The sequence below is a fragment of the Pseudoliparis swirei genome, chromosome 5 (assembly GCF_029220125.1).
Source record: "Pseudoliparis swirei isolate HS2019 ecotype Mariana Trench chromosome 5, NWPU_hadal_v1, whole genome shotgun sequence".
NCBI lineage: Eukaryota > Metazoa > Chordata > Actinopteri > Perciformes > Liparidae > Pseudoliparis > Pseudoliparis swirei.
Genome location: NC_079392.1, coordinates 6202253 through 6215111, shown reverse-complemented (window position 1 = coordinate 6215111; position 12859 = coordinate 6202253). Strand labels below are relative to the sequence as shown.

Sequence of the window (12859 nt, the reverse complement as noted above, 5' to 3'; positions counted from 1 at the left end):
CTATCGGGGGTCCAATTCCTTTGTCAGACCCCGTACCGTGCGACATTGTGTTGTGTTTTGACGACATCCTTGACATCTTGTCTTCTGTGTTTTGTTCTCAAGCTACCTGACCTGCACCTTTCCCCAGGTGCATCTCTGTGCTTCGCTATGACTGGATATTTGCCCCCAGTGGGAGGGACCAGATGAAGGTATTTCAACCGGCGCAGACACCAGATGTGTTTAAAAAACGGCCAAACAGCTTAGAGTGAAGCATTTAAAAAAACAATCGAACCGAATTGATAACGTGTGTGTAAAAGATTGAGAAAAAAGTGACTTAAGAGACAAACGGGAAGAACAGGAGCTATGAAGGGGCTGGTGATTTGTGTCTTGCTAGGCATCTGCTCAAAGGTAAAGTCATGGAATACAATTTGTTATAATAATGTGTGTCCTACTTTAAATCTAGGCACACACATTTTGTTGTGAAGGCACAATGTAATTCAACATCAAAAGTGGTTCACTTGAAAGTAACTTGAACTTCATGTAATTCCATACAAGTATTGTTAACAATATTTTCCATCTATATTTGCAGGTTGCAGCCCAAGGTATGTTCTCTTTTACCATAACTGTGTCGATTTTTTAATATAATTATCATATAAGAGAAGGAAAGGGCCCGATCTTGATTATATCCCACATCTATAAGTAAATAAATCCATGTCTCAGGGTGTGTAAACAACCACAGTATTGATCTCCACTTCTGTCATCTCTCTCATCAGATATCCAAGTATCCGTGTTCTCAGTAACGACCAAGTCCGCAATCCTCCGATGGACCAGGTTCTCCGGAGCCAGCTCGTACAAGATCACCGTCGCCCCCCAAAACTCACCCAGCACCCCCTTGGCTTTTGCCACGTTTGGTCCGAACACGGTGCTGGGCTCTGTGAACTCTCTGTCCCCGAACGTCATGTACGTATTCACAGTTGAAGCCCTGGATAGTTCCCAAGTAACCCTGAGCTCCGCAGATGTTGAGTCATCCACAGGTAAGAGAATAGACTAATAAAACACCTGTCATGTTTCAGCACAAAATGAGCCAATGTTTCATTCAGGGCTTTATCGTTGTGTACTTTTATATTTAACAAACAAGCTGTTGGTTTTAATATATGTTCTGGTGTTGCATGTGTTTGAAGAATTTGCACATAGTACATTCTTTGCCGCCATAATTCAAATAAATTCAGTTTATTTTTATATAGCCCAATATCACAAATTATGAATATGCCTTAGAGGGCTTTACAATCTGTACATATACGACATCCGACGTCTCAGGACCTCACATTTGATCAGAAAAAGAAATATATATATATATTCAAATTTTTCTAAATAAATACACACTACTTATATAAATAATGAATACTATTACAATGTAAATACACCTAAATGTGTCTGTGATGATGATCGGTTGACAACGTACACCGGGCGAAGGACCACAGAAGAGTCACGATTAGTTCAATAACAACATAAGAGGACATCTTTTTATTGATCCATTCAATGAGGATGATGAGATAAATAAATAACATGTATCTCAGTACAAATCCCGGAAAGTTGAAAGGCAAAAGGTGGATTCCACAGCCAATTATCACATTTCGCTACCAACATTTTCCTTGAAGTTACATTTCCACAGTACGCGTCCTCTTCTTGGAGGCCTGTGAACTGACTGTGACTGTTTCAGCCCCTCAGATGATGGAACCCATCCAGACGGCGAACCCGAAGGACAGCGAGACCTTGATCACGTCGTTCGACTTGGAGGCCGGGGCGACTCATTACATCGTACGAATCCAGAACACCGATGGCTTCTTCAGAGAGGACACCGTGTCCTCCACCCCCGCTGAAATTAAGTCCCTCGCACCGTACACCGAGTACACGCTCAGCATCATGGCCGCCAACGGGGGAGGCCGGAGCCAACCGTCTCTTCCTCTGACTGCAAAGACAGGTATATATATATATAATATACACTACCGTTCAAAAGTTTGGGGTCACTTAGAAATGTCTTTATCTTTCAAAGAAAAGCACTGTTTTTTCAATAAACATAACATGAATCAAAAATACACACTATACATTGTGAATGTGGTAAATGACTATTCTAGGTGGAAACGTCTGGTTTCTAATGAAATATCTCCATAGGTGTATAGAGGCCCATTTCCATCAACTATCACTCCAATGTTCTAATGGTACATTGTGTTTGCTAATCGCCTTAGAAGACTAATGTCTGATTAGAAAACCCGTGCAATTATGTTAGCACAGCTGAAAACAGTTATGCTGGTGATATAAGCTATACAACTGGCCTTCCTTTGAGCTTGAAGTTTGAAGAACAAAATTAATACTTCAAATATTAATCATTATTTCTAACCTTGTCAATGTCTTGACTACATTTTATATTAATTTGATAAATAAAAGTGTGATTTTTCATGGAAGACACGAAATTGTCTGGGTGACCCCAAACTTTTGAACGGTCGTGTATATTCACTACTTCCATATCTGGGAAACAAAACCTCATGAATACTGAATATATCATGGCAAAATAACAAAATGACTGGATCATGTGTGGAAATAAGTCGTAAGTTCATGGAGAAACAACATGTGCTGTTCTCAGTGATCCACGTGCCCCTCAGAAGTCACTTGATCTGCCTCATTGTCCTCGAGCAAAGCCACTACCTGTATCGGTGGTAACTTTACCTGAGCCCTGTACGCCCAACACAAGGGGTTGACTTGACTTGAGCCAAACCAAAATGCTACAAGCAGTTTCACCATGTTTTGTGTCCACTGTTTGTCTTTATGCATCTCTGATTTCATTGTATTGTATTTCTGTAAGGCTACTTGAATATATCAGACTCCAATCAGGCCTTTAAGCCTCTCACTCATGACAAAATTGCCTAAAAAGTTAATTACATCTCAATTTAAGTTCCCACATCTGAGGTAAATTGCTCTCCTATATATATATATTTTATTCCAGACTCATGAGTCTTTAAAGCAACAAACACAAATACAACAACATGTAAAATTCAATACGAGGACACATATGTACTATCACTGCAGTTAAAAAGTCACTTGTGGTTAAAAAAACATACAAACACTTGTTCCAATCTTTCCAGAAACAAGAAAAATACCTCGTATCACTCTGTGTTGGCTCAGTTAAGGCTTTTTAAATTATCCATTTAATCGACTTTTACATTTATATTTAAAATGCCTCAACACAGAGTGGAAAGTGGGAACATTACGAGTCACAAACATACGACTTGCACTTGTCCATCTGGGAAGCTTGAGCAAGATTCTGAAAGCATCATTTAATGCCATATATGTTCTTATAGTATATAGTATATATACTTGAGAACTGTGACTTTCATACTTTAGCTGCAAAAAAAGAGCATTGATGGAGTTGTTTGAAAATAACATGAAAGTAACTAAAAAGAAAAGAAAAAAGTCCATGCAAACAGAAATAATATAATATTAATGCCTAAATAAAGCATCTCATGAATGAACTTGTTTTTTCTCTCCTCCACAGTGTTGCCTCCTCCTCGGCTCTCTGCCTCCTCTCCCAGTAACGACAGCATCGTGGTATCCTGGGCTCCCGTCGCTCACGCCGTCCTCTACACCCTGTCCACACACCAGTTTGGCTCAAACACCAGCACGAAGCACAACACCTCCAGCACCAATCTGACCCTCTCAGGCCTGGACGCCGGCTCTCTCTACGTCATCGAGGGTTTCGCCTGGGACCCCGAGGGCCGACAGGGAGAAGGCGGTCTGCACGTCAACCAGACAACAAGTAAGGAGGCACCGAGGCACTTCTCTGTGTGTTGTTGTTCAACAGGAGAGACGCACGCCAGCTCCCGTAGTCCTTTATTCAATTCAGTTTATTTTATAAAGCCCAATATCAGAAATTACGAATTTGCCTCAGAGGGCTTTACGGTCCGTACACATATGACATCCCTGACCTTTGACCTCACATTGGATCAGGATAAACTCCCAAGAAATAGATTAAAAACCTTCAGGAGAGCAACAGAGGAGGATCCCTCTCCAGTATGGACAGAAGCAATATATGTCATGTGACCAGAAGGAATCATTACAGAGTTACATAGACACATTCAATGATTATGGACCATGATCCAGTGCCTTTATAATGATACGTGAGATATATTATACATTTAATACAAACATTTATTTGCCTGATATTTGGTTTTCAAAGTGTAGAGTGTGTCTAGGTGGCCTGTTTTGCTTAAGTTGCATCAAAGTTAAACCATTTGCCAAGGAGCATTCATTTCCCCGATGCTGTCCTCAACTCTAATCTCTGGCGCCCCCTAGTGGGAGAATCCAAACATATAAATCCGGATATAAATCATGAACTCTTGCCGGATCTGTCTCGTTTTTCCACAAAGTCTTTTACGTGCTCTAATACTATTTAGAGATGCATTCTACACATAAGGACTTAAAAGTAAATAAAACAAATAGCAAGTTGTTAACAGTATTTCAATGATCATACAGTGTGTATCACATTGTATCACCCTATATACCAGTGGTTCTCAAATGAGGGTAGGTGTACCCCTGGGGGGTACAGGGGGTACATGAAATTTGTAAAAAATATATTTAAAATCAGCATCCATTAAAAAAAATCATTTCAAAAACGAATATCAGTGTAAGTTCATTAACAGAATTGTATATATTCTATATTAAATCAGACACTGTTGGCACAGCGATGTGTATATAACCAAAAATGGCTAGTTAGGGGGTACTTGGCTGATTTCACAGGGGGTACATCACTGAAAAAAGGTTGAGAATCATTGATCCATACCATCTTGATTTTACACCAACGTCATCTGATAAATAGAGTGTAATTAAGTATTTTCCTCAGAGATGCAGTGGACTAACAGTAGATCGCTGGAGATCCTGGCAAACTCTGCACTTTACTCTACTCAGCACTTTACTTTGTTTTCCCCCTGTATATTTAATATTAGTATTAGTATTTAGTTTTGTGTTTTATATTTATTTGCATTGATGCTCTGATGTGCACCACTGCTGTGATTTTTGAAAATTCCCCACTGTGGGACGAATAAAGGAATATCATATCATATCATATCATAAACCTTCTTAACACTGAAGTATGAAGTAACATCAAACGGAGAGTACTTAAACTAGTAAGGAGTAAATACAACTAAAGTGTCTAGCTTGGTATCAAAGTATCAAATGTGCACGTCTGTATGCGTGTGTTTTATTAACAGGGCCTCCGTCACCATCTTGTGCCAATGTGTCTGTGGTGATGAGTAACGGTGTGTCCGGACTCTCCGTGTCCTGGGAACTGGACCAGGGGGTCTCCGGATCCATCCGATACCATGCGACGAGTGACCAGAACCTCACCTGTAACTCCACATCCAGCTCCTGCACCCTGTGGCCAGTGGGCTGCGGAGAGGTGCACAGCATCCGGGTCACGGCCTTCAACGAGGCCGGGCCCAGCCAGCCATCCGGCCCCATGGTGTTCATCACCTGTGAGTAGAGATCTGTTTTTTTTCTTGATACATATTTTGACTTTGATTTTGATTTCACCCCGACACGGACATAAGTGGGATCAAAAGTCTGATTGTAATAGGTCATTATGGACAATCAATGAGCTGGCCTTATTTATGGAAATGCTTTTACATTTAATCAAGATTCACTCACACAAAATGATGATAGACTTTGTATTTTTCAGGTATTGAATTTTCTGTATAAATTACCAGATATTTTATTATATATAAAATTGTATCGTCATCTACAATTTTAACCATATCGCCCATGCCTAATACCAAATTGGTTAGATAATTGGTATAACAGTTATATTTTAAGCAACATATGAGGGTTTGAGAGTTTTTAGAGTATGCCATGTTTAATCCAAACAACAAGAGTTAAAATGACCCTGTGTGTTTTTTGACCATGAGTAGCAATCATGCAACTAATTTTAATTAATCAGTTAATTAACATTAATTAATTAATATTCAGACCAGTCTGTTCACTGGTTTGGTAAAGCGCAATTCCAGATGGTTAACGGTAGGTTGTGTCATCACTGTAATGTAGCACATTGTATTAAAACTGCACAGGGACAAAAGAAGAAGAAGAAAACATTTCAACAACTTAATGGGATGGAGCACATAGTGCATCATTAAGATATTGTAAAAACATAAAATATTATAAAGGCAAATAATACTGCACTGTTTTTCCAGAGGAATTTATCTGCTGGCTGTCGTTGATTTAATTTAATACATCAAATCTAACAATAACTACAATGAAATGATACAGATACTTTGAACATACACTATAATAGGCTACAATAGGTATTATCACACTTCATTATATACAAACGAATATTGAAAAATGATATTATTAATTTGTGATTACAGGTGAGAAATGCGAAACTATAAGACAAGAAATATATAAAATCAGTATACGAGTGTGACCTGCTGTCCTGCTCTGCCGTGCAGTCCCTTGCCCTCCTCAGTCTTTGCTTCTCACGGTGTCAACTGCGGGAAACTGCACGCTGACCTGGGATGCGGCGCTTCACGCCGACAGCTACCGGGTCTTCATCACGAGCGGCGCCGGCGCCGACGAGGCCTTCAACACCACCGGCAACAACTGCACCTACCACTGCGAGTGCGGCCACACGTACCTGATGTCTGTGTTTGCGCTCAACCACGTTGGCAGCAGTCCCCAAGGGCCGATTCTCAACTACACCACCTGTAAGTAACACGTCAGGTTTTAGGATTTAAAATCCTTATGAGACTGGAATTTTTCCTGGTTGCCTTTCAAAAAAAGGTCACTATGGTTTATTGGCAAGAAACAGATGCAATTTCCAGTTTGTAATGCGAAAGGTTATTTATTTTTAGAGTTGTACGGCTTCTAACACAAGCCAAAACACACGTTCCTTTACCAAACCCATTTGTATGTTCCCAAAAAATGAAAGAAATAAAAACACATTGTCTCCTGCTCTCACACGGTCAAAAGAACGTTGCTCCTCCTGATTATATTGGCCTCTGTCTTAATTGACAGTGGCCCTACGCCCCCTAGTGGTGGGAGGTCCAACAAAAACAAACAAAATGGCTCTTACAGGGATCTTTACTCGTGTTATCGCCTGTGTCTTCCAGTGCCCTGTTGTCCGGAGGGAGTGTCAATCTCCCTGGTGAGCACCGACACTCTGGAGATCACGTGGACGGCCTCGCTGGGGGCCCAGGTGTACGAGACTCGAGCGGCCGACGGGTCAGAGGTCATCCTGTGTAACGACACGGCCCCGGTGTGCGCCCTGTCTGACCTCCGCTGCGACAGTCCCTACAGCGTGCTGGTGACGCCCTGCAGTGACATCAGTGGATGCAACCGTGCATGTGAAGCTCACACTAAAAACACAGGTAGGAAAAACCCTCTGTTCATATTCCTTTTATAAGTATTCAGAAAATATCCATGACTGAGTCTGACCTGACTAATTAATAAAATACTTTCTGTATGAGGCAAAAAGCGGCGTTTAAAAAAAAAATACATTTTATGAATGATGGATAGAGAAGTACACTGACGACCCACTTTATTAGATTTACAAATCTACATTATAATGCAATCTGATAGAATAAGAAGAAAAAAAGTGGGAAATAGAATTCACTGCAGAGCTGATGTAGTGCATACATGACATTGTATACAGGTGTTCTTAATAAAGTGGCAAGTGAGTGTATGATATTTAAAGTTTGTTTTAATGGCCGTGCAGTGACCCCGCTACCTATCCCAAAAAAACTTTCACATTTCAAACTGGAAATTGCATCTGTAATAAACAGATGCAATGTCCAGTTTGTAATGTGAAAGGTTATTTATTTCTTAAGTTGTACACAAACCAAATTTTTTTTTTTTTTTTTTTTTTTTTTTTTTTTTTTAATGAAACAATAAAAACTTGAAACTTGAAAAATATGCGCTCCTTGTCCGAACCCATTTGTCTATTCCCAAAAAATTTAATTAAATCAAAAACACAGTGTCACCTGTATATTGGCCTTTGTCTTAATTGACAATGGCCCTATGGGGGGGAGGTCCAACGAAACAAAAACAAACAAAATGGCTCTTGATATGGTTTGATTGATATATTCTCAGCTAAATAACTGAGCTGCACAGCCATTGTCAATATGGCCTCCTCTGTTGGTGAAACATTGTATGTACAAACTCTTCGCTCCTCCTTTCCTTCGTCCCCATCAGCTCCCTGCATGCCGACGAACCTGATGCTGAATCTGAAAAACTCCTCCAGCGCCAGCGTCAGCTGGACAGCGAACAACAGCGACGCCACTTACACTGTGAGCGCGTCGGGAGACGACGGCAGACGCAGCTGCACCACCGGCGGGAACAGCTGTGACATCACTGACCTTCCCTGCGGCTCCACGTATGACGTCAGCGTCACGGCAACCGGCCCCTCCGGCCAGAGTTTACCCAGCTACTCCGACTCTCTGGAAACAGGTGAGTCAAATCGGATCGATCCACTTCATAGAAAAACTACAGACTGGTATCAGGTTAAAAGAAAGTATAAATACTTTACATTGATGAGATGCAATAGTATCATTTAAACTCCATCTCTAAACATACCTCTTTACACTGGCATTTGGTTAAATTTAATATTCTATGGCCTGCTTTTTTTATCTTCTTTCTTTCTTTTTTTAATTTTTTTAATTGTGTATTTTGCTCTTTTAACTGTTAAGAGGTTTTGGCCCCTGTTATTGACAACTTGTTTTAATTGACTATTTTACTGCACTTTGTGACATTTTGTCTGTGATAAGTGCAATAAATAAATAAACTTTACTTACTTACTCATAAAAGCATCTATTGGTCCAAAAAAGGAATATTCAGACATGTTTTACTTTAATACAAAATGAAGTATGAGTAAACATTTGTATCATCAGCTAAATGAACATAAAGAATGATGAGCCCAATTATATGCATTCTTTTGTGTTATTTACTTTTGGCACATCAATTAACTTGTTAAAATTGCAACATCTTAATTTCGATTAATTAAAAGAGCGCTTCTGTGATTTAGTATTCCACAAAGTTGGAGGAGCTGTGAGTGACAGATTTGGAAAAAGAAGCAGAGACATCTTCGCTTTCAGCCTCGAACTATAAATCAAGCTCCAAAAAAGAAGAAATATTTCCCAAATACAGATATTTTGGTGACATAAACAGATACAGATGGTGACTATGTGCTTCACCCGTAACGTCCTCATTCATCATCTTCTTCTCTCACAGAACCCTGTTGCCCGGGCAACCTGACGGTCGACCAGGTGACGCAGGCAGTGACCAACGTGTCGTGGTCTCAAGCTAAAGGAGCCCATTTGTTCATCGCTTCTCTGACGTCAACGCGCGGCCACGCCCGCTGCCACACCCAGGACCCCCACTGCCTCATGGGATGCATCACCTGTGGGACCAACTACACCGTCACCATGGAGGCCTTCAGCCCCAGCGGGCGCAGTTCAAACTGCTCGTATCAGGGCTTCTCGTCCAGTGAGTCAAGGAATAACACACACATGTCACACACTGGGAAAATGTAATGTCAGAATATATTTCAATAGAAAAATTAACCTCATCTATCATTTACAACACAATAGAACACCACTACATCTGGTCATCATTCACTAAATTTTTACAAATATTGATTAGTTAATTAATCATCATTTTTATTATTTTTATTTTCCCTTGCCAGAAAACCAATTCAATTCCACATACATGCATACGCTCATATGACCTCATCTATGTATTGTGTTTCTTTAAATAAATAAAAAAGCTCTCACACACACACACACATACACACACACACACACACACACATTATTTTTCATTCAATACTCTGACTTTTTATGTTTTGTCGTCCGCAGTGTGAATACGTTCTCTAACGTTAATTATTACAACACTGATGTAGTTTTTGTCCATTATACTTTTTTTTTAAATATGGAAGCAATCAAGAACAAAAGTGAGATCAGGCTTCCCATTCAGGCGCCAACCTCCAGCAAAAAAAAAAAAATCTAAATACTAGTAATATTCATATCTCAAAGATTCAGCATAGAAAACACAGAAAACCATGTGACTGTATCTGAAATGGCGTCTCTGCATGACACAATAAACATCCACAAACATCTGGTAACCTCTGAGATGATATGTCCACAACTCCCACATCACTTCCTCTCTCTCTCTCTCTCCCAGGTGCCTGCTGTCCGTCGGGCGTCCGGCTCTACAGGATGGCCAACAACTCTCTTCGGGTTTACTGGCGCAGCGATGGCGGCGGCCACAGCTCCATCACAGAGATGGTGGGCAGCAGCAACAGCAACAACTACACCTGCACCGCCTCTTCGGGGCAGAGCAGCTGTGACGTTGGCAACGTCCAGTGCGGGGACGTCTATAACGTGGTGGTGGCCCCGCTCACTGCAGAGGGCAGCAGAGTCCTGTTCTGCCCTCAGAGACAGTACTCAGGTATGCACACCTGTGCTTCTTATTCGCTGTTTTAAAGTGTATAAACACACATGTGCATTATTAATGCACGGTTGGTAGTTTCACCACTGTTTCGTTAATTGTATACACTTCTCTAAAGGTCTTTGAGTAGCTTTATTTGGAATTGGAACATCGGCACTGACATTTAATATGATCAGCAACTACATGACGTGAAAAAAATGTATAAAGCTGAATATGGATGATGACTTTCTTTCACGGAATTTCACCCTTTTTTTGTCTCTCTTCTCAGTCACTTGTTCGGGGAGCAACGTTGGTACAGGTGTGTATGTCAATCTGCATTCATATTTAGAAGGACATAATTTGAAGTCAAAATCACAGAAACAAGTTTTTAAAAAATCTGTATTTACTGGTAAAAGGTGTAGATATTTTTTGTATGTATGTTTTTCTAATGCCACTCCACAACCTGTTTTTTTCTGCAGTGATTTACAGAGGGAAGAGAAGTGTGAACTAGAATATGGTGAGAAAATATACCATAATTATACAGTAATGTATTACATCTGACCACAGTGAGCTGTATTTAACTGTATTTGTGAAGCCAGTGAGACTAAACATACATCTTTTTTCAATATAATGAAAAATTGCAATATTTGAGACATTTGAGCATCTTAAATATTAAAGAGAAGATATAACATGTGAAAAGAAAAGCTAACTTAAAACTTCAATGTGCATTCATTTAAGACTTTTAATATATTACGACATTATAATCATGTATAATAGATAAGTTCAGCTCTAATAATGTCTTCCTCTGCTCATTAATTTACACTAATCGCATTAAAATGTCTCCACGATCTGTTCAAAGATGTCAAATATTAAATTGACTGTCTTCTCTACAGATGCACACCTCCATCTTTTGTAGCCTCCTCTTCCTCCAGCAACATCCCGGCCCCACTAGAACAAAGCCATGCTCACAGCTAAATAAGTTGGCCACGATTAATATGTGATAACACGATGAATAAAGATGAATACATGTTCGAGATATATTTTTACAGTGTTGTTAACCTGCCTTCGTGCATCACGGACAAACTAAACCGTCACTGTGTCCTCAACATTCACAATATAAACTATAAGAATGCATTTTGTGTATGCTGCTCAAAATATGGATCACATCCCTGAGATATTAGCTTAATAAAACTCCAAATGAAAAATCTAATTGACCCCAAAATAAGAATAAATCAATAAGCTAAACAGTGACAATGCCCCAATTAACATTTTTAACAATTTAACCCATAACTTCTCAGAATTGTTCATTGGAGAAGTGACCAACTCAGAATTTCTTATTAAATTAGGCCTGATCCCAAGTAGGAAGCCTCCTGATGACGAGCCGACACAAACAGGCGACGCATGAAGTGCTGTTGCTTGTTCTCAGGATGTATTTAACTGTTTGTGGTATTTGTGTGTGTGTGTGTGTGTGTGTGTGTGTGTGGAAACCCGATGCACATGTCAGTTAATAAAGAATTTCTCAGCATCATTTCTGTGTTTTGAAGATGTCTGCGTAACAAGATAAAAGGTTAAAGATAAAAGGTTAAATGAAGTCATACTTCAGTATTCTGATTCACAAACATCGTGTCTTTACTCTGTTTTCTGCTGTTCTTATTCAACGCGATTTCATCATACAGTACAGCATTCATAAAAGGAATTCTCATTCGACGATATTGATCCCACTTTATTTATTCCTTACTTTAAGATCAAGACAAGTGCAGTCCATCCAAACATAGCACATCTTTCACAGAGGCAGCGGGCTGAAACACCCTTTGTGTCCAGCTTGTGTATTTTTTTTAATTTTATAACTTCTCTTCATATGCTCGGACTCCTCGTGTTTAATTACTGAAACAAGTGAAGTTTCGCCTAAGTTTTCTTCCTAACTGGAGCAAACAATCAAGGATTTTAGCTTCACATCTGAATTTTGACCAATGCTAACAGCTGGGGATGTAAACATCCCTGAAGAGATGGATCAATGTTCTAATGTCCACCATCGAAGTAGGATAATGAGTAAATAAATCAAATGAAGAATCTTTACTACTTGACAAAGATCGTAATCTTAAGGACTTTATCCTGGACTTTACTTTCAAACACTTATTTCTTCTTTTAAAAACATGGCAGACATGACACATCTGGCCTCACACACAAATAGTGTTAACAACCATTTCCTTGTGTTTGTTTTTTTCAGGCCCGTTTACAAGGGCCACACTTTTGCCTCTTTTTTTTTAACATCAGAGAAAAATCGCAGGTGAATATTGTTCATGAATCAAATGAAAGCTGCGTCTGATCGAACATATTCACATGTTCTCTGCCCCGTATGTTGTGGTTGGGTTAGATCGATGGATGGTTTACACATATTTGGTGAACGTTAAAG

The 12859-nt window shown here is 39.7% G+C and overlaps 1 protein-coding gene across 1 annotated transcript; it reads left to right on the top strand.

Annotated features, from left to right (window-relative positions):
• Nucleotides 1-342: 342 nt before the first annotated feature.
• On the top strand, nucleotides 343-10966 carry LOC130194141 (fibronectin type III domain-containing protein 7-like). The gene is made up of 13 exons (XM_056415035.1): nucleotides 343-387; nucleotides 569-581; nucleotides 753-1013; nucleotides 1700-1960; nucleotides 3530-3790; nucleotides 5241-5504; nucleotides 6474-6728; nucleotides 7134-7391; nucleotides 8215-8469; nucleotides 9250-9504; nucleotides 10201-10467; nucleotides 10736-10765; nucleotides 10926-10966. Exons 1-13 carry the CDS (start codon nucleotides 343-345, stop codon nucleotides 10955-10957), a joined length of 2457 nt encoding a protein of 818 aa, XP_056271010.1. The 3' UTR covers nucleotides 10958-10966.
• Nucleotides 10967-12859: the final 1893 nt, after the last annotated feature.

Coding starts and splice junctions, on each gene's coding strand:
- LOC130194141 (XM_056415035.1), top strand. CDS start 343: ATGAAGGGGCTGGTGATTTGTGTCTTGCTAGGCATCTGCTCAAAG. Junction 3,791..5,240: donor GCACGTCAACCAGACAACAA/GTAAGGAGGCAC, acceptor TTTTATTAACAG/GGCCTCCGTCACCATCTTGT. Junction 7,392..8,214: donor AGCTCACACTAAAAACACAG/GTAGGAAAAACC, acceptor CGTCCCCATCAG/CTCCCTGCATGCCGACGAAC.